Source organism: Muscardinus avellanarius (assembly GCF_963383645.1).
Source record: "Muscardinus avellanarius genome assembly, chromosome: 5".
Classification (NCBI taxonomy): Eukaryota; Metazoa; Chordata; class Mammalia; order Rodentia; family Gliridae; genus Muscardinus; species Muscardinus avellanarius.
Window position 1 is genome coordinate 116,675,903 of NC_137790.1, and position 21,606 is coordinate 116,697,508.

The window sequence follows — 21,606 nt, forward strand, 5'->3', positions numbered from 1 at the left end:
CTGGTTTCAAGAGTCCTTGCTGTCAGCTCAGGGGCCTCATACCATCTTTCCCTAGTGTCATCCTTCGCGGCTCTGCTGCGCCGGGCATCCCTGGGGCGCTTGACTCACACTGGGGTCTCTTCAGTGGGATCACTCCCTCCCTGTGCCTTCCCCCTAGCTTCTGGAGACGCAGATGATCCGGAGCAGCGGCACCTCAGCATGCTCACCAGGGAGTTTCGGAAGGACTTGCAGAGGAAGAAGTAGATGAAGGGGTCGAGGCAGGCGTTGAGGGAGGTCAGCCAGAGCGTACTCTCCTTCAGGTAGAACAACGTGTTCTCTGCCGCGCAGTCAAACACGTCCCGGGTCTGGCTCAGCGTGTAGGGAATCCGGGCGAAATGGAAGGGGACGAAACAGATAAAGAACACAGCGATGATAATGAACACCTTGACGTTCACGTTTTTCTTGGGGGCCTTGCCCGCGCCTCTGGTTCTGATATAGGACCTGTAGAGTTCTTTGGTGATGAGGGAATAGCAGACAATGATGATTAAGAAGTTAATCCAGAAAATGACTTGGCAGATGTAGTTGACGATCTCGTGCCACACCAGGCCGAACTCTGACTTGAGGAAGGAGCATTTCTTCACATTCTTGTCCTTCGGCCTCCTGTTGGTGAGGATCATGTTGGGCAGGGAGATTAGAAACATGAAGGCCCAGATGGCCACCGAGAGGATCTTGGCCCCCAGGAGGTTGCCCGTGCTGGCCGGCGCGAAGGGCCTGGTGGTCTTCTGGTATCGGTCGATCGTTATCAGTCCCAGGAAGGAAATACTGATGTACATCGTGAAGTAGAACACAACTGAGGTCACCTGGCACACGAAGGTCCTCAGGGGTCCCGTTCCCAGCTTGGCGTCACTGAGAATCTTGAAGGGAAAGGTCAAGATCATGAGCAGGTCGGAAATGACCGTGTTCTTAAGAAAAATAATGAAGTTGGATTTGCTGCGGATCTGAAAGAAAATCCTCATGGCCAGGCTGTTGGTGATGAGTCCCACGAGGAACAGGACGGTGTAGAGCAGGGGGAAGAGAACCTGGGTGATCTTGTAGTTTCTGGTGCACACGCTGCTGTTCCCGGGCGCCGAGGTGAAGTTGGCCGCCAAGGTGAGGTTCGCCGCTGTGTGCATTTCACCTTTGCTACCTAGAGGAGGCAGGGTGGTGATTTTAGTACCGGGTAGGTAGGTGGTTTTGCTGTTCCCTTTGTGTATAACTTTTTCCACAACCTTCCCTAAAAATTGAGGCCCCTTACCTTTAAGGTGGCACTTGGTAGGACCACAGAAAACTGAATCTCAGGAAATTGCATCTTAGCAAATTTACGTCTCCAACAAATTCAGAGTGCATTATGGGATGTGATGGATGCTCTACATTTAGGTTTTTTAAGACTATTTGCCATTTGTAGAACACTCGCGTCTTAGCCTAGGTCCACTTATATTTCTGTGTAAAAGTCAGAAGAGAACGATTTGGGCTGAGCTTTAAACTCTTTGAGGTTCACTTACGTGCCTGCTGGCTTTTTTTCTTTTTACTAAGTGACTTTTCTTACATCATCATTATTTCAGACTTCACTGACTCTAGTAGTGTCAGAGGTTTGAAAGAGAAATGACTGATAACTATTGCCCGTCTGAATTCTAGATTAAAAACTGGAAAGAAATTGGTGTGGAATCACACTTCAGGAATTTATTAAAGAAATAAAATACTGCATCACAGGAAAAAAAAAAAAAACAGCAGCAGCATTTCCCTGCACACTGGAACATGCTCTCCTCTCGTGTTCCTCAGCCATTCATTAAAGAATCAGCCTCAGGGAAACGCATTATTTAGCTCCAAACATTTTTAAATCCATGTCCATCTCATTCGAACTTTGTTTACTATATTTGAAGCCTTACACACATTTCTTGAACATGACTCGGTTCAGAATTTAAAGCAGTAAAAAACAAATGGTCTTTTTATATGTGGTTATCAACTGGCGTTTCTCAGAATAGCAAAGGCATAATTTTTTTAGGTGTACAGAGTATATAATGGTAACTAAAATAAAATAGAAAAACTATGTCCTTATCTGTTTTTATAAATTATTACCACAATAGGCGGCTATAAAGCAATTGACAGCTGACTTGATTTGTTACCTGACATCTAAGTCTCGATACTCAAGATGAAATGTGTGATCTTTTATTTCCTTAAGCCCAAATGCATTTGTTTCTTCATAAAATATTTTTCTTGAGAACCAGATGTAGTCATAGTGAAAATATAAGTATCTAAAATAACTCTCTCATGTAAAAAAATTAACATAAATAACAACAAATTCCCAAAATGTTAATGGAATTCTTTTTTTTATCCTTTAATGATTTAATTATATTGAGAATGAGGTCGCCATAAATATGGCTTTAGTTTTCCATTCCTCCCTTCCTATTGGGCTCTTTTTAAAAAGTACTAAGTAAAACTTGCTATTTCACTGACTTGCACTTTTTTTTGCTCCTGCTTACTTATTTCCTGAGAGTTTCTGCAATTCTACTCACAGATGCTCATTTTGCATAGTGATCTAACAAGTTTTCTTATCAAGAATTTCAGTCCCTCTAATTAGTTTAAATACCATTCTGTAGTCAAAATAACAATAACCATTTGCATTTTGTTTCCATGCTTTGCATAATTTTTTTAAGTGAAGAGTTAATTAATGGATATCTCTGATGCCATTGATATGACTTTTATCTTAATTCTTATTCCCAATATATGCTTTCATGGATATTAATTATTTAAGGTTTTCAGATTTTTAGAAAACTGGAAAAATTGATAGACGCACACACACAAACACACCCAAACACACCCACACACGCGCACACACACTTGTCAAACAGGTGCATATTTAACATTACCTTGTTCCTCTGTTGATCGAAGGACTGGAAGGTTTCTGGTAACAGTAGCTCATGCAGTTTGCAGGCACACCTGGTATTTCCCTGTCGAAGTCTTAGTTTAGATGCCAAACTTCTCTGTGATGTAGAATATGCTGAGTTTTCATCAGTGAAGTCTGAGTGTTCTAGAGAGGAATAGAGAGAGAGGAAGAGAGAACTTCACGATCAGAGATTACCTTCAATACTGTGGACCCTGGCAGCATAGACACTGAATTTCCATCTGTCTGCTTTAGGACTTCTGCTTTTATTTCCTGAAAAATGTGGGGCAAGAGTGGCTGAGAAAAGTCATCTCTTAAAAAGCAATTTAAGACCTTGTGGCTTGTTGCTGGAACCTTCAGTAGGGTTGATGATTTCTAACTTGTGGCTCTTTGGGTTTTTTTCCATGCAAATGATACATCATTAAAGTTGAGATCAAGCCTTGGAAGCCAGCCTCCTGCAGAAGGTTGCAGGCATGCTTTCTCAGATGGATTTTCACCTGAAAACATAAGGTGCTCAACCATTGGATGACATTATGCCTTCTTACAAGTAACTGAATTAACTCAAAAAGTGTGCTGGTTAGGGGACAGTGCACTTCTTGCTCTGTCCCCCCTCCCCCTGATTGATAATGTCATTATTTAAAAATCTGTGTTTAATTAACTCCTTTTGTAGACAAAACATTTTCCTTCCATTATAAAATACCAGGTTCCCAAATTACATTAGAAAAGAAAGGCAACTGTATCCATTGCCAGACTTAATTATATAAGTCATCCATCATGCTTTTCTTGGATAGAATTTAAATGTAAAAATTTATTTTTGCCTAGCTTTGAGTTTTATGAAACTGATAACATTAAATTAAGGCATCCTGTGTCCCTACCATATACAGTCCCTCAACTTTTAAACCAAAAGGGCAAAAGATAAGAGATGAAAATGAGGAGGGTAAACTTTATTGCTGCTTTACCTTTATATAAATACTATTGTGCATGCACATGGCGACTAATACAAGCCACACATGCACAGTGTCTCAAATATTTTTCTGTTAGTGGTTACAGCCACTTACTAAGTAGGTACTTTCACTGTGAACATATTTTATTTTTTTTCTGTTTTGAGGGTGTATATGCCACAGTTAATCATCTTCAACAATGATTGTCAAAAGTGCAAAGTAGCAGCTCAGCTCACCTGGAAATTTGTTAGAACAGTATACTCTTGGCATCAATTTAGCCCCCACGAATCAGAAACTCTGGGTTTTTCCCAGCCCCCGTTTCTGATCTAATGAACCTTCCATGCAATGCCGAGGGTCACTGAAGATTGATGACCAGTGATTTAAGTGGATACAGCAGTTTATTCGTCATCATGGATTTGGAAACCAGCACCAGTTCCACACATTTCGGTTGCCATTTTCAGTTACAGACTGATTTCCATCCGTTAGTCATCAAAGTATTCTTTGAAGAGTTTGTATCAAGTTATTTTTATTTCTAAATTTGAGTAATAATAAAGGTTAGTTTTCTTATTTTTTGGGGTTAGAGATCCACATTTATACTTTTTAAAGAAATTTTATGTTTCAGGTTAACAGCGTATATTTGATTTCCTATAATGTCATGAAATTTTTCCTTTCTTCTTTTTCTTTTTTGGTATTGGGGATTGAACCAATGGCATTGTATCTCTGAAATGCACCCCTAGCCCTTTTGTTATTTTATATATGGAAACAGGGTCTCCTTAGGTTTCTGAGACTGACCTGGAACCTGTGATCCTCCTGTCTCAGCCTTCGAAATACTGAGATTACCAGTGTGCTCCACCGGCTACTATCATGAACTTGATCAGTGCAGTATCCTGCGTACTCTTTGCAGCAAATACTCGTGTCCTCATTCTTTCGATGAGGCAAAATGAGGGCCAGAGCAGTCAAGTTGATTAGAGACCCCAGCCCCAGCCCAGCCCATGCTGCCTGGTTCCAGAGCATACATCTGCACCTGCCATGAGCCTGGGACCTGAGACTCTTCCTCAAGAGATCTTCTTTGCAGCCTCCCCTGACCTGACCATCAAAGAGTGGGAGAGGAGGATGGCGGGCTTGGAGTCACTGCCCTTCCTTTCTTCCCTTCTTTTCTCTTTCTTTCTTTTTTTCTTTCTTTCTTTCTTTCTTTCTTTTCTTTCCTTTTTATTTCTTTCTTTCCTTTATTTCTTTCCTCTTTCTTTCTTTCTTTCTTTCTTTCTTTCTTTCTTTCTTTCTTTCTTTCTTTCTTCTCTCTATCTTTCTCCCTTTCTCTCTTTCTTGCTTGCTTTCTTGCTTGCTTTCTCACTTTCTTTATTTCTGTAGTAGGGATGGAACCCAGGGGCATTCTACATCTGAGCTACACCCCAGCCCTATTTTTTATTCTTTATTTTGAAACAGGGTCTCACTGAGTTGCAAAGGGCCTCACTAAGTAGCTGAGGCAGTTCTCAAATTATGATCCTCTGTCTCAGCCTCCTAAATGCTGCGATAACAACTGCTCTTCTTTTATAATAGATAGCAAAGATCATACTTGGTTTACACCAAACTATAAACCCTATTAATGGCATGTTTACAAGACCTTCAGATTTAAACAAGGCTTATAAAAGAAATCACAGCTGGGCATGGTGTAATCTACTTACACTTGTAAGTAGATTGAGAGAGGAGGGTCACGGGTTGGAGGACAGCCCCATCTACTTAGTGAGGCCTCCTGCAACTTAGTGAGACCTTGATTCAAAATTAAAAAGTCAAAATAAAAAATAGGGCTGGGAGTGTAGCTCAGAGGTAGAATGCCCCTAGGTTCCATCCCCATTACCGCAAAAAAAGAAAAGAGAGAGAGAAAGAGAAAGAGAGAGAGAGAGAGAGAGAAGAAAATCACAATTATTTTCAACAAATCAGATTGCCATACTAAAGAAAAATTAATTCATGACTCTTAAATTATACTACCTTATAGAGAATTTATATTTCTAAATTTCTATACAGCTCTCAATAGGGGTTAGAGGAATACAAAGACAGCTTCTGATTTAAATTAGTTTGGATTTTTTTTTTTTTGTACAATGGATATTGAACCCAAGGACATTCTATCTCCAAGCTACATGCCCAACCTTTTTTTTTTTTTTTTTTGGCACTGAGGATTGAAGTCACAGGTTTGCTACTTCTGAGCTACACCCACAGCCCTATTTTTTATTATTTTAATTTTGAAACAAGGTCTCACTAAGTTGCAGAGGGTCTCACTATATTGCTGAGATTGGCCTTGAACTTGCGATCCTCCTGTCTCAGCCTCCCAAGTACTGGGATTATAAGTGTGTACCACCATTCCCTGCTCACTTGCAGACTTTAAATTTTTTTTCTTCAGTGTCTTAATAACTTGCTGGGACCAGTCTTGAGTCTGCCGTTCTCCTGTCTCAGCCTCCAAGGTAGTGGTATTACAGGGGTGCACCCACTGCATCGGCTTTTTCTCTGAATTTAACCTACCGCCATACACATCTGTCTGTAAGCCCTCCCATGGGAGGCTGACTGCCAGTTGCCACGTTTTGCCACTGGACACTGAAAGCGACTATAATCTTGAAGGGAAAAGTATCTCAAGAAAAAAGGCTTATTATCATGATTAGAGCAAGTGGGAACTCTTCCCTCATCTTTTATGAATAAACAATTTCAAGTACAGATATTCTTTGTAAATGTACTGTTGGGGACAGAAGTAACTTTGATTTAGTTATTTTCTGTGATGGAAATGGCAGAGAAATGGACACATCTTTTCCTTTCAGGTGGTTTAATTGGTTTATTTATTTTTTCAAGTCTCTTGAAGACTGCCTGTACTTTCTGCTAATCTGAAAGTACTTGGTTCAAATAGTATTACTGTGAGCCAGGCATGGTGGCCCAGGCTTGTAATCCCAGTACTTGGTAGGCTGAGGATTGCAGGTTCATGGCCAGCCTCAGCTACTTAGTGAGGCTCTCTGCAACTTAGTAAGACCCTGTTTCAAAATAAAGAATAAAAAAAAATAGGGCTGTGGTTATATTTCAGAGGTAGAATGCCCCTCAGTTCCATCCCCAGTGCAGCAAAAATAAATAAATAAATAAATAAATAAATAAATAAATAAATAAATAAAATAAATAAAAAAAATAGGGCTGGGTTGTAGCTTAGAGGTAGAATGTCCCTGGGTTCAGTCCCCAGTACCACAGCAAACAAACAAAAAACCCCAAATAGTATTACTATTTGAACCAAGGGGGCCATTCCTTGAAATGGTGGGATGCTGTGGTTTCCTGTGGAAACCACTTTAGGATGATGGTGGGGACAGAATTAAGATATTCAGTTCGCTCCTAGTCTCTTCTAGTTCTAATAGTTTCTAAATGTGATCATTTTGACACTAATGAATATTTTGGTTGAGGAAATGTGTTCAAGGGCAGTGCATAATTCTGTCAGCCAGTTAGGCTTTACCCTTCAGTATAGACATTTAGGTTAGAAATGCAATGAGTCCAAACTCAAGAGTCATGGGCACTGGTGCATGTAGCAAAGGAGTGATCTCTCTTATGGTCCAGTTATTTGCTAAACCAGTTTTTAGTGTTTTACTTAACAAAAGAGGACTAATATACTATGGGTGATAAGCTGATGTAGAACAAAGATTTCTTATACAAATATAACTAGAGATTTTTTGTTTTTGGTGATACTAGGGTAAATACTTTTGGTGATTCTAGGGTAAATCCCAGACCTATTTTATACTTTTCTATTTTTGGAAACAGGGTCTCTTAAGCCAGCGTAGCTGGCTTCAAACCTGCGTGATCCTCCTGACTCCGCCTCCCATGCACGGGGATTACAAGCGTGCACCACCACGCCTGGCTTAGATGTTTTAAACTCCTGGTTTACACAAAAAATATTGCAATTGTGGTATAGTTACTGGTGAGAAGAAGCTGCCAGTTCTCTTGGGCTTTTGACTGAGGCTCCGTCTCCTGGGCACACCTGTTCTTCCTCCCAGCTCTAGTCCTTACTGCTGGTAGAATATTGGTTCACAGTTATTTTATTCTGAACAAAATAGTGTAGTACGTTGAGAAATTCAGAAAGGAATAACATTTGAAGGTATTTAAGTGTTCGTCATTTTAATAAATTAAAAATTTTAAGCATTGTCATTTTTTTAAAAAAATTATGCTACTTTTATGGAGTTGAGATAGGATGCTTTTGTACTTATGATTACATATAATATCAAAGAGTAGAAGTTTCCATCTGAATATTCAGACATACAAAATTAGAAAACTTTGCCAAAGGCTGAAATGCTGTACTTTGTGTTATCAGGATAATTACATCTGCTTCATCTATTTTTCATAAGTGTTTGGAAGAAATGTAATCCCATTCAGAATGGAATTTTTTAAATTTTCCCTTAGAACATTAGTTTAGTAATCTTAAAGTTCCACGATTATTAAATTGCTAATAACATATCAGAATATGAACAGGTAAAGGAAGAACACACACTTCTGAAGGTCCCACCCATGTAAGCACACCCTGGGGAGCGCACGCACATTTTGATAACATTTCTTTTTGGTTTTGGTATAAAGATTAAACTCCTGCATTCCACCTCGGCGCTACGCCCTCAGTCCTTTTAATTTTTTAAATTTGGAAACAGGGTCCTGCTAAGTTGCCGAGGCTTTCCGGGAACTGCGATCCTTGTCTCTGTCTCCCAGCATTGGGAGTACAGGCGTTTGTCCCTGAGCCTTGACTCGGCAGCCTTTCCAGTCACCCATTTTTAAAAAATTCATTCATCGGTTCACTTCATTTCTTCCTTCCAAGGATGTTTGGCTGGAGAGACGTACTTTAATTTCTGTAGGTAAGCCTGCCGTGGCTCTGCACAGGTAGCCTCCTAGTTTCTAGGCTGGTGAAGTCTCCGTGAGTGTGAGGTCATACCTGGAGAGAGAAAATAATCGCTCTGGAGAGGGAGACTTGCAGAACTCATTTCACAGAGGAGAAGGCCTGTTCAGTCCAGCAGCAGCAGCAGGCGGGCTAGCCCGAGAGTGGGAGCTTGACTTCCCCCGTAGGCCTTCCTACTGATTGTTATTCCCAACCAATGATTGCATTGCTCGGGCAGTAAACAATAGAGTAATTTATTGGTGCTGATCTCCGGTCATGAGTATTACTTACAACAATGCCCCCTGAGGATATTTAAACATCAAGTTGAAAGAACAGAAATCACCGGTACCTCTAGAAAAGTTTGATACCTTTTCATAGGTTGGCTTTCTTCTCATTTGAGATGCACGTATTTGTTACTTGTATGGAAATTGATATTAAGAGGTCTTACAAACTTTTTTTTTTTTTTTTTGGTGGTACTGGGGATGGGATCCAGGAGCATTCTACCTACAAGCTGTGCTCCCAGCCCTATTTTTTTATTCTTTATTTTGAGACTGTCTCGCTGAATCACAAAGGGCCTCACTAAGTAGCTGAGGCTGTCCGCGAAGTGTGATCCTCCTGTCTCAGCCTCCCCAATCCTGGGATTACATCTTATAAACTACTGAAAAGCAGTAGCTTTAAAATGTCTATCCTATCCCTGTCCTTTCCGAAGGCTGGCACAGCAACGGTTGTCACAGTTTCCCTGAAAATACTAAGTATAAGAAACAAAGGCTGTCTTTACACCCATACAAGTGGCAGACCACTGACTCTTCCAGTTGGCTACTTGCTGCTCTGGGTATATATCTTCAAATCATGACTTTGCTTCTTGGCCCAATGCCATAAGCATATTATGGCCAGAGAACTAACTTCTTCACTTTCATTTTCTATTTTTTTTGTATGTGCTTTTACTGGTGCAGTGTAATTATACACCATAGTGAGTCAAAGTGATATATAAATATACATGTACACTGGGCGTGGTGGCGCACACTTGTAATCCCTGCACTTGGGAGGCAGAGACAGGAGGATCGCGCTGATTCAAAGTCAGCCTTGCTGGCTTAAGGGACCCTGTTTCCAAATAAAAATATAAAAATAGGTCTGGGAGTGTAGCCCAGAGGTAGAAGGGTTTCCAGGAACCCCAGTACCACAAAAAAAAAATATATATATATACACACACACACACACACACACACACACACACACACACACACACATCACTTGGTGTATTTCCTTCTGCATTTCTGTTGTCATTAGTTACCCTTTTTCTCTGCAGTTAGGTAGAAAAATGACCCTTTCTTCCTTTTCATATTAGTTGTCCCCTCTCTCCTCCTTTGTCAGTTATCTGCTCTCCTATTTTGATGTCCTTTCCAGAGACTTCTTCATTTGAATCACACTTTTGACAGAAGGTTTGATTTCTCCTCTCAAGCAGCTGTTCTACACGCTCGGCGCCTTGTGAGTGCCGGCCACCCTCCAGCCCTCATCATGTCATAATCCGCTCTCGCCTCTTTCCTGTCTGTTGCTTTTGTCCCCTCCCACCCTGGAGGAACTACCCTTTGAGGTTTACACATCGCCTTTTAGTAAACAAGCCAGAGAAGTCACATCTATTGTGACTTTGTAATTCTACTTTATCCAGCTGATTGCCCCTATTTTATATGTTCCCTCCTTGATTGCTGTGACCTGCAACATCATCGCATGTTACTGGTTGTGAGGCATGTGTGTGCATCGTTTGACGGCTTCTGTCCACCCTCCAGCATCTCAAGTCTCTTTCCTCTTCTCCCCAATGCAAACATGGAGCTTCTGCATCTTCCCAAAAGGACCTCCCGCCCCTATCTCTGCACTAACATTTGCATCAATGACATCAAACCAAACCCTCTCCGTTGACCTCACATTCCCAATTGCCCTGCACATTCTTTGCACTTAAAACATATTCTCCCCGTCTTAATAATATACTCATTTTTTTTTTTTGTCGTTCAACACATTTTTCAAGCGCCTCCATCTTGAAATCCAGCGAGATGCACCTTTATTCTTTAGGCTCCTGTGTCTGATCCTTTCCTAGCGCCCTCCAAGTTCCTCTTAGATTTTGCTTTCGTCTTCATTCTTACCGCGGATACCTAGTTTAGCCTGCAGATATTTTTTTGCCTGAACTTTCTATTTGTCACTCAGTACTGTGCTTTCTTTTTCTCTACACATAACTCTCAGGTTACAATTCCCACAAAACTCATTTTTGCTCTCCTCTTCGTCCTTGCCCTCTTTCTATAATCTGTATTAGTTCATTTGTGTGCTATTTATTTTGTAGCTGGTGTATTCAGCAAGTGCTAAATAGTGACTTGGTGGTTATTAAGGAGAATATACGAATGAATAAAACAGACATGAGCTCTTTCACAAAATCTGCCGTCTAGCAGCGAAGACACACAGTGAACAAATGCCCAGAAAATAAGGGAAATACACTCTGATAAACGCTCTGAACTCTTTCCTCCTCCTAGTCCTTCGGTGGTGACAGTTGATACACTGAGCAGGACAGTGAGGCACAGACACTGTACTTGTACACGGCACTTCAGCCAGGGAAACCGAGGCTCCTGAGAATATTTCAGATGGGAGTAAGAGCCGCAGCAAAGGAAGGAACTGCACGGGGTTCTGTGGGGACTGTGGACCGACGGGGCACAGCAAAGCACAGATGCGTAGAATGAATGATCACCAGTGAGCATCATGTCTAAGATACACTATTTAGACACCAGCGTCAGGACTATTTGCCGCGTGTCCTTACTCAAAACAGCCTTCAGGGCACATTGCTGGCCCTGTCTGCTTTTGTGCAGAGTTGTCTCATTGCCTTCAGATGGCTCCTTGGCAAGAAGTAAATATATCAACATGCTCTGTAATAGCAACTAACACTGGAGATTGAGAAGCAGTTCAGCTCGTTAAGATGCGCCACGAGGCATGGGATCAAGGGTCACTTGGTTTGTACTCAGGATATTAAATAAGAATTGCTTCTGGAGACGCTTGTCGTGCTGGGTCTCCTCTTCTTCCTCCTCCTTTTGAGGCAAATTTGAACACTGGAAGCATTAAGAATGAGCGGAGGGGTGTAGCAAGACAGATCAGCAGGATATTCATATGCGTATTATTTCCACTAGAGTAGAATGAAAAAGGACCCGGTGTTACAAGTGTGCACAAGGGGGAAACACCGACAAAATGACAGACTTTGAGCAAATGGACAGAATTGGAGAGAGAGAAATGGGCTCTTATTTCATGTGTGCAGAAGCCAAGTGCTCCTGCTGCAGACTCCACCTACCTACTACTGGGCTGAGCGCCACAGTCCCCGAGCCTGAAGTGCCTTGTGATCTGTTGCAGCCCTGCTAACCATGAGCTCTGTGCAATTCTTTTACCCCAGGACGAGTCCTTTTCTCCTCTAAGCTCCTTAGGATAAAATGCTGGTGGGATGGATGGATGGATGAGCTCTTGGTGTGGGCAGAGATGTACAAAGAGTAAGAAGGAGATAGACTGAAGGATAAAGCTGGAGATCTTACTAGGAAGGTGGAGAAAACCATAAGATCCAAGAGAGATGGAGACAAAAAAAGCTCAAAGCAAATAAAAATATAAAAGCATATTCAAAGCCAGGTATAAGAGCAAGAGCATATCCTAGACTACTTAACTTTGGGGAGTGAGTATGCTTAGTGGTGTATACATATGTCTGTTATGCTGTGAGTAAATACGTGGAATAAATAGTCCTTGGATGCTCCAAGGGTGCAGGTGTGTCCAGAAGGCAACATTGACAGTGTTAGAACATTTTTATGTTTACAGTTATTAACCTCACATCCAGTGAGATCTAGTCTTTAATATTCTATCACTTGCAAATAAATACAAATGTATCTCACACAGTCATGTTGGAAATAAGTGTTCTGTTTTGTCTAAAAATATTTGAAGACCCCCTCCCCCCTGCATGATTTTTCCTAAATATGAAACGTATATATTACTGCTGTATATCTCAAACCAAGCTAAGAAATAACGCTTTGCAAAAAATATGACTACATAGTATGCTATATAAAGTGAAATCAATACCAGTTTTAAATGTTGAAAAGATTTTTCAACAGGCAGAACTTACTCTGTAGAAAACGCCCACGTCAAACGCTCCCATTAAGTGTTCGGGGCCGGTGGACACTTTAATTTAAAAAAATGCAATTTTAGTGGATTCCAGACTGGACAAAGATTGCACTGGAGGTGGAGGTGAATTGCAAGGTGGATGCGGTCCCGCCACCTGCAGCCAGCATGGAGAGGTGTGCTCAGTGCATTTCTGGGGCGTGCAATGCACCCCCAGGCCTGCAAGCCAGGGCTTCAAAGTGCATGCTCTGTTTTTCAGGATGAATCTTCAAATCATGAGTGTAACCAGCGCACAATCCTTCTCTACGGAGTTGGCAAAGAGCGCGACGAAGCCCGGCATCAACTGAAGAAGATTACCAAGGATATCCTGAAAATCCTGAACAAGAAGAGCACCACAGAGACAGGAGGTAAGGACCTTAACGCCGCTGTTCCCATCGCTCCGTCTCGTGTCCTCCCTCTTCATGCATTTTTATCAAAGTGGTGTCTGTCACTGTCCCCAGCATTTCCGCTCATTAATGACTCTCTTGTTGAAATATGAATAAGCACATTTAAACGTGAAGACCTTGCGTCCATTAATAGCAGTCTTTATATTAAAGTGCCATACTTTAGCCGGGCTTTGTGGCGCACACACACTTGTCATCTCATTACTTGTGAGTCTGAGACAGGAGGGTTAAAGTTCAAGGCCAGCCTCAGTAAAAAATAGAAAAATAGAAAAAAATAGAAAAATGGAAAATAGGAAACTAAAAATAGAAAAAAATAGAAAAATGGAAAATAGGAAAATAAAAAGGGAGGTATAGCTTGGAGGTTAGAATGGTCTTGGGTTCAGTCCCCAGGACCAAATAAAGAAATAAAAATGCCATATTTTTATGCTTTACCACGTTTTCTACAGTAGAATGACGTACTGAAGCGTACATTGGAAAACCTTCAGGCTGGAAGAGTCCAGTTCCCTATTTTATATCTTTATCATCATTTTCAAGCACCTGGTTGATTTTTGCTTTGGGGCCCTCACGTTGCATGAAAGAATAACTGAAATAGGCAGCTCCCTGTATCACCAACTTATTTCAAGCCAAAAAGAAACCTGGGTGTTTGAAGATAATGCCCTCTTGCCTGAGAATTCTCTTTCTCTGTGCCTTTTGTGTTGTTTTTATAGTGAAGCTCAATTTTTATACCTTTAGATTATGTCACTGCGTTGCACAATTGGAATTTTGTAATTATCCATATCACATTTGCCTAATTACTCTTTTCAAGATTTATTTCATGATGCGGTCATATGATTTAAAATATGATATCATTAGATATTCTCCTCTGCCAACCCCCACTGGTGTTTCTTTCTCCAATAGGTCAGTAATATAGAGAAAAATGCTGTTTGTATTTTCCCCATGGAAATAGCGTTCTCCCTACACATAGTCTAAACCCTGTCTAGGATCTACTGTGTTCTTCAGCCCCAAACACTTTTTATGGACCCTCTCCATAGTGGATGCAGCCTTTAGGTTTTTAGGCTCTATATGGTGTTGTTCTGGGTGTCTGGTATCTAGGGAAGTCGTCTTTAGAACACTGTGGGAAAGTCACCTGCATACGATTTACATCACATTCCCTAATTCCCAGCCATTGCCCATGGAGGATCTTGTGAAATACTAGTACCCGGAGGGAACAACTGAAAGCCGTGGAAGAGAAACGAAACTCTCTTGCTGCTGGCCTGTTGATTGAACTTGGAAATACGAGTGCTCTAAATAAAACCATTTATTTGCTGTTTGGCTGTTTTCTCTCTTAGAGAAAGAGGAAATGAGCTGCCTTAGAGGATTGAATTTAGAAGCCTTGCAACTGGCTAGCTGCTTTTGGTATTACTTAGAAAGGGGGATGGGGCACTGCCTGCTTTAGGAGACTCAGTCACACAGGCTTCGTCTAGATTATGTAGGGAGGGCCTTTCCAGGTCCTGTAGACCTTTAGGAAGCAGAATGTGGTGGGACAGGGAAGGAAGCGTGTGGTATTTTTTTCTGTTGAGTCTACTTCCTTCCCCCATGGTTTTTGAAGGCCAGACTGCAGTCTGGCCTTTGTTTGTGCCCGTCCCTTACATAGGCACTTAGAGCACACAGACTTACAGGGAGAAAAAGCACTGCTGCCCCGTGTGCTTCTTGAGATGTCAATAATAGAAACACCGCAGCGGAGGGGCCTGTTCAAGGAGTGTTATTTGGTCTTTCCTTCATTGAAAACAAAAGTCCCGAAGGAGGAAGGTATTAACGTGAAACATGGTACATTGCCTTCCGATAAATAGTTTTAATTTCCTAGGACTATATAAAACTTAGTATATGAACCAGGAACTAGCCAGTTGTTCTTCAAATTAATGGAAATGAGGTTCCCTCCCCTTTCCCTGGTAATCTAACAACTAGTAAAGGAAAATAGCTTGCACTAGCATTTATTTGACTTCTGAAAACACACAAAAATAAGATTTTGAGGACTCAGCCTGTTAAGAGTGTCATGGCATTAGCCTTTCTTAGAAGAATTTCTAATCTAAAGTTTCAGTAGCGTTTCCAGTTGAACAAACTGAGGCTTGATTCTGCATTTTGCCTTGACTGTCCATATATATATATATATATATCTTGTTAATTGTGTGTCTTTTGCAAGTATTAGTGAATTTTACCATATCAGTGTCTAAAAGTCCAATACTTTCAGGACTTAAAAATTTAATAAAATGGGAGCTGGGGTGTCATGGCACACGTTTATAATCCCAGTATTTGGGAGGCTGAGACAGGATGATCACAGTTCACGGACAGCCTCAGCTACTTAGGCCTTCTGCAATTCATGAGACCTTATTTGAAAATAAAGAATAAAAAATAGGGCTGGGTTCATTCCCCAGTTACCCCCCCCCCACACACACACATCAGTAAAATGGAAATTAAGCAACAAAAGAGCAATATTTGTATTGTTTTGTATGTTACAAAAACAAGTTAACATAAAATTGATAAGGAAAATCTATAATTATGACTATCCTGTCATGTCAGTATCATTAGACTATTGTATTAAGAATTGGTAATTTCTTATATCCTTATGAAAGTGGGTGTAAATTGCCAAGAATATAATCAGTCCTTTTATTTGCTTTAGGATTTTTAGTAAGTTTAGTTTTAGTAAGTCAGCTCTATGTAGGTAAATGGAGCTTTCTTGCACAAACAAACAAAAAGGTGCATTTGAGATTTCTTAGCTGGATCTATTTTCTCAGGTTTCTTGTTTTTATTTATTTGTTTTTGGTCCTAGGGAGAATTAATCCGTTAACTTCACTCTTAAAGCACTTTGTACGTGAGAATATTAATATGAGTTCTTCATCCTTGGATCAGTGCTGTTAATAAACGAAAAAATAAAAACTCAAATATTTTAAACAAGCTCCTGAAATGTGAGCCTCTCTGCTAGAGGCTAAGTTCTGTAATTAATTTATGCACGTGAGAACAGACGAACAAAGAAGTAGATGTCATGAATTTTCTCCTTCTTACTCTTTGCATTTCATTTGGTGTTATTGACATAAGTAGCTCAAACATTTAACTTATGTTGCTTCAGCACCTTTTAATTCGGGTTTTTCTGGCCTCCGTATCTTTCATTTGTCTTAAGGAATTGCAACATAGCAACCTATTTTGTTGTGTGTGTGTGTATGTGTGTGTGCACACGTTTGGCTCAGTAAACACAAAATTATTTGAAAGTGAAGTCTCCTTTTGGTGTCATTTTCTTTTTTTTTTTTTTTTTGCGGGTCTGGGGATGGAACCCAGGGCATTTGACCTCTGAGATATACCCCCTGCACTATTTTTTATTCTTTATTTTGAAACCGGGTTTCACTGAGTTGCAGAGGGCCTCACTAAGTAGCTGAGGCTGTCCGCGAACCGCGATCCTCCAGGTCTCAGCCTCCCGAATGCTGGGATTACAAGCGTGCGCCACCACGCCCGGCTTGGTGTCATTTTCTAAACAGTACATATGTCGTGACCCAAGATATCTTTAGTTGATTTTTTGTTTCTTTAGTAGTTTAATTTGTAAAATATTTGTTCTCTGACATTTAACTTTTCCACATAAGAAGACAGTTGTGAACTGAGAAACTCATGTCCCGGTGGCTTTTATCCACCCACAGTCCTAATATTGGAAAGGCCTTAGAGATCATATAATCCAGCCTTTTCCATTTTGTTTTTAGATTTGTCTCTGTAAGCACATATACTAAGTATACTTAAAAACAGGCTTGAATTTAGTTTTGAATCTTACTGTCAGAACTGTGAGAATTCCCTTGAAATAAGCAATGCTCCTTCTATTTTTAATTAGAATTTCTGAAGGAAATTAAATTAAAATTCCTTCCTCTATGCTAAATTGATAAAACGTAACACTTTCCAACTAATGTGGAGTGATTTAATTCCTTGCTACCCCCAAAATAAATGCTAGGAATCATTTAAGTTTCTCTCTAGCGCGCGCTCGCTCGCCCGCCATCCCTCCCTCCCTCTCTCTCTCTCTCTCCTCCTCCCTCTCCCTCCACCCCCCCCCTTTCTTAACATATCAGACTGATTCCGAGAACATTTTGTGTCCTAAATGACCCCAGGGTCATGACCCCTTCGATGGCACTGCATCTCTTTTATTTCCCCTTTTTTCTTTTGGTAGTGCTATTGGGGGTTGAACCCAGCAGGGTTCTACCACTGGGCTACACCCCCAGCCAATTGTTTGATCTTTTATTTATTTTTTTTGGAAGATTTAAAGAAGTTTATTAAAAAGAGAGAAATACAGAAAATAGAAATACAGCCCCATGCTATAATGGACTTGAATTCCATTATATGAAGGTCTATATTTGTGGGCATCCACAGATTTTCTACACCTTTCTCTGCATATCCTATACTTCAGTAAAATATACTTATTAAAAAAGTCTTTGAGCTGGGCATGGTGGTGCATGCTTGTAATCCCCGTGCTTGGGAGGTGGAGACAGGAAGATCGCGCTGGTTAGAAGCCAGCCGCGCTGGCTTAAGAGACCCTGTTTCCAAATAAAAATATAAAATAGGTCTGGGAGTGTAGCCCAGAGGTAGAAGGGCTTCCAGGAACCCCAGTATCACCAAAAAAAAAAAAATCTTTGACTGAATGGAAAATAACCTGTCTACCCGTTTTGTGTCTCTTTAGTCGGGGATGAAGGACAGAAAGCCAGGAAGAACAAGCAGGAAGCATTTCCGACACTGGAGACTGTGTTCACAAAACTCCAGCTGCTTTCCTATTTTGATCAGCACCAGGTGACATCTCAGGTAACCACGTGACACTGTCCTGTTGTGCATTTGGAATATTCATATTCCCTGCAGAATCTTTCTATCATGCACTCTATCATTCCAGTCTTAATTAACTTTATAAATTGTTTTTATAAACATACGTGGGAACATCTCAAACTCTTTAAGTGCAAGGTTTCCTTTCACAGAAGAGTTTGTTTTTATTATGTAAATATTTTTACCCCATGATAATAATCAGTGCTATTTAAAATAATCCCCAATGCAATGCTTACATCATCACTGACTGTTGATGAAGGAGAACTGTGTTGATGATTGAAATAAATTATTAGGAAACTGAGAAGAAACCAAATCTGTTTTCTTCTACAAATCCATTGATAACAAAAGTTAACTAACATATATAGATGTTCTGTCTTAAGTATCACTAGAGTCTGGATCCTTACACTTTGTCATATTTCTGTAAATTTTGATGTCATGGAAGATATTTGATTTGCATGTGGTTTTGGGTTCTTGGGGAATATGTTTTACCTTTATGTAAACACCTGCACATTTCCATGTCTTGTTGAAAAATTAAAGCAACTTTTCTGAGTAAACAATGACTTGGACTCTGTCATATGGCCATGCTCATTTTGTTTGCCCAGATCTCTAACAATGTGTTGGAGCAGATCACCAGCTTCGCGTCGGGAACGTCCTACCACCTTCCACTGGCTCACCACGTTCAGCTCATCTTTGATCTCATGGAGCCGGCACTGAACATCAACGGGCTGATCGACTTCGCGATACAGGTGGCGAAGAGGCTAGGTGTCCCTTCCTTTTGGGAAAGCAAACCTACCAGGCATCATGGAATTTATTTTATTTTTTTAAGCAAAAATATTTACCTTTAATTTTTAGATTTTTTTTTAAACTTTATTTTTGAGGGACAGGGTCTCACTGTTTAGTCCAGACTAGTCTCCGGGTGTCAAGTGATACCTCCTGCCTCAGCCTCTCAAGTGCAGGGACTACAGCCCTATGCCACCACGTCCAGCTTACATTTATTTTCATCTGATACATAAACCCATGTAAACTAATATATATGGGGTACCTTGTAATATTTTAGTACATGTGTATGTTACGTGATGTTTATACCAGGTTAAATATCTGGCTTATCACACATGGTCATTTCTTTATAGGGAAGATTTTCAAAATATTTTCTTATTGCATTTTGAAATGTAGGGCTGTTAATCTGTTATCTATAGTCACTCCTGTGCAATAGCGCCCCAAAGCCTTGCTCCTGTCTAACTTAGAGCCTATGGATCATCTTTCCACCGTTTAACCCCCCCCACCCCCCCCCCCATACACACACACTCTCTGGCCTCTGGTAACCACCCCATCAGCCAGTCATGGTGGTGCAAACCTGTAATCCCAGTACTTGTGAGGCTTGACAGAAGGATTGCAGGTTCAAGGTCAACCTCAGCAACTTAGCAAGGTCCTCAAGAACCTAGAAAACACTATTTCAAAAAATAAAACAGAGCCGGGCGTGGTGGCACACACTTGTAATCCCCGCGCTTGGGAGGCTGAGACAGGAGGATTGTGCAGGTTCGAAGCCAGCATCAGCTACTTAGTGAGGCTCTCAGCAACTTAGTGAGACCCTCTTTCCAAATAATAATAATAAAAAAAAAACTACAAAATAGGTCTGGGATTGTAGCCCAAAGGTAGAAAGCCTCTGGTTTCCATCCCCGGCACCACAAAAAAAAAAAAAAAAAAAGGCCTGGACGTGTGGTTGGGTTCCAATCCCTACACCAAAAAAAATTAAATAGAATACAACAAAATAAAAGCAACCAATTGCCACGCATAAATGCAATCTATCTAAAGACCTAGTATATATTTTAATAACTGATACATTCTGAGTTAATCAACAATATTTTAATTACAGTTATTTTCATTAAAATAAACTCATGTGAGAGTTTTAAGGGTTTTTTCATCATTTGTTATTTTGCTTAGTGAACGCTGAACCATTTTCTCTCTCTATTGGAATATATTTTAGGTTGAAACAAAAATCCCTTATAATTTGATTCGTTCAACTCTAGTTCTTATACACAGCTGAGTTAATTTACTCCTCGTGTTGTTAGGGAACAGCATTTAGACTCTACTTCCTATTCTTATTCTGCTTTATATAATATTATTAGCTTTATCGGTAATAAAATAGCTGTGCAATTTCTATTTTATTAAAAAGAAAGAGAAAAGGACAAGCTTGTAATTTGGGAGTGGTCTCCAGAGTTATCTAGCCCAGCACTTTGGGCTGCCATGACTCTTCTAGCACTGGGCACTCCCTGATTGTGTGTGCTCTGAGGTCTAGGCAGGAAAACAACTCTATCAGTTGGTACAAGCTTAAAAATAAACCTGCAGTTGAGTCCACTAGTTTGTGATTCCTGAGGCTGCAGTGTTCACGGTTACGGTGTCCTCGTGGTTCGTGGAAGTGTTTCTCCTGCACGTCGTTGGCACCTACACTTTTGTTCCTTCCCTGTCTTGCAGCTGCTAAATGAGCTGAGTGTGGTGGAAGCCGAGCTGCTCCTCAAATCCTCCAGCCTGGCCGGCAGCTACACGACGGGCCTGTGTGTCTGCATCGTGGCGGTGCTCAGGCGGTACCACAGTTGTCTGATTCTGAATCCCGATCAGACAGCCCAGGTGTTTGAAGGGTTGGTATACGAAGTGTCATTATTGTTTTTCTAATCTGGAAATGTGTAATTTGTGATGAAATGATATCGCGGCTCTAAGAGAAAAGTAGCATTGCTGTCTCTTTACATAAAAATGTACTTAAAAGGTGAATTTGGCCAGAGAACATTTTACAGTGGCAGAGATACAAAATAAAGTATGTTCTTTTTTTTTTTTGTGGGTCTGGGGATGGAACCCAGGGGCATTCTACCTCCGAGCTACACCCCCAGCCCTATTTTTTATTCTTTATTTTGAAACAAGTTCTCACTAAGTTGCCGGGGCCTCACTATGTAGCTGAGGCTGTCTGCGAACCACGATCCTCCGGTCTCAGCCTCCCAAATGCTGGGATTACAAGCATGCACTACCACGCCTGGCAAAGTATGTTCTTCTTAGTTGTGATTCCTTATTCCTTCCCTTCCTGCCTTCCTTTTGTCCCCTGTTTTGTAAACATACAAAGCTGGCCTTTTAGAGAGCAGCATGATACATGCTGCCCAGCATCCTGAAAATAATGAATACTTGTAGCTTCTCTGTTGATGTAATTTCAGTTCTATTTGGAGAATCCAACACCAAATAAGCTTTGAACACACTCTCCAGAAATTTGGTTCATCATCAGTTTCAGATTTTTTTTTTTATTAATCAATGGTGATTTTGACAAGAGCTAACTTAGAACAAATGCGTTTTGTTATTTTCTTTTGGTTTGCATATATTATTAGCTACAGTTTACTCTGCTATTACTAGTGAAGTTGGTCTAATGAGTTAACCTAAGATCCCTACTAGAGACCAAGGATAAAGTGGACAGAGGCAGACTGAGCTCTCAGGAACCTACGTCCGCTCCCTTTTTTCTACTCCCCACCC

At 40.7% G+C, this 21,606-nt stretch overlaps 2 protein-coding genes across 4 annotated transcripts in view; one reads left to right on the forward strand and one right to left on the reverse strand.

The window, feature by feature from the left end:
* The window catches only part of MED12L (mediator complex subunit 12L), a gene marked incomplete at both ends in the record, with an annotated part of 383,094 nt that overhangs the window by 285,539 nt on the left and 75,949 nt on the right, over nt 1-21,606 (forward strand). For all 3 annotated transcript variants that reach the window (XM_080695435.1, XM_080695436.1, XM_080695437.1), the window contains 4 exons: nt 13,098-13,245; nt 17,966-18,084; nt 18,702-18,845; nt 20,572-20,735. In XM_080695435.1, the coding sequence (XP_080551561.1) occupies nt 13,098-13,245; nt 17,966-18,084; nt 18,702-18,845; nt 20,572-20,735 (575 nt within the window). The remainder of the gene's footprint in view (nt 1-13,097; nt 13,246-17,965; nt 18,085-18,701; nt 18,846-20,571; nt 20,736-21,606) is intronic.
* On the reverse strand, nt 105-4,763 carry P2RY12 (purinergic receptor P2Y12; the record flags this gene model as incomplete). The annotated part of the gene is made up of 4 exons (XM_080696001.1): nt 105-1,247; nt 2,886-3,046; nt 3,098-3,172; nt 4,694-4,763. The coding sequence occupies 4 exons, from the start codon at nt 4,761-4,763 to the stop codon at nt 105-107; spliced, it is 1,449 nt and encodes a 482-aa protein (XP_080552127.1).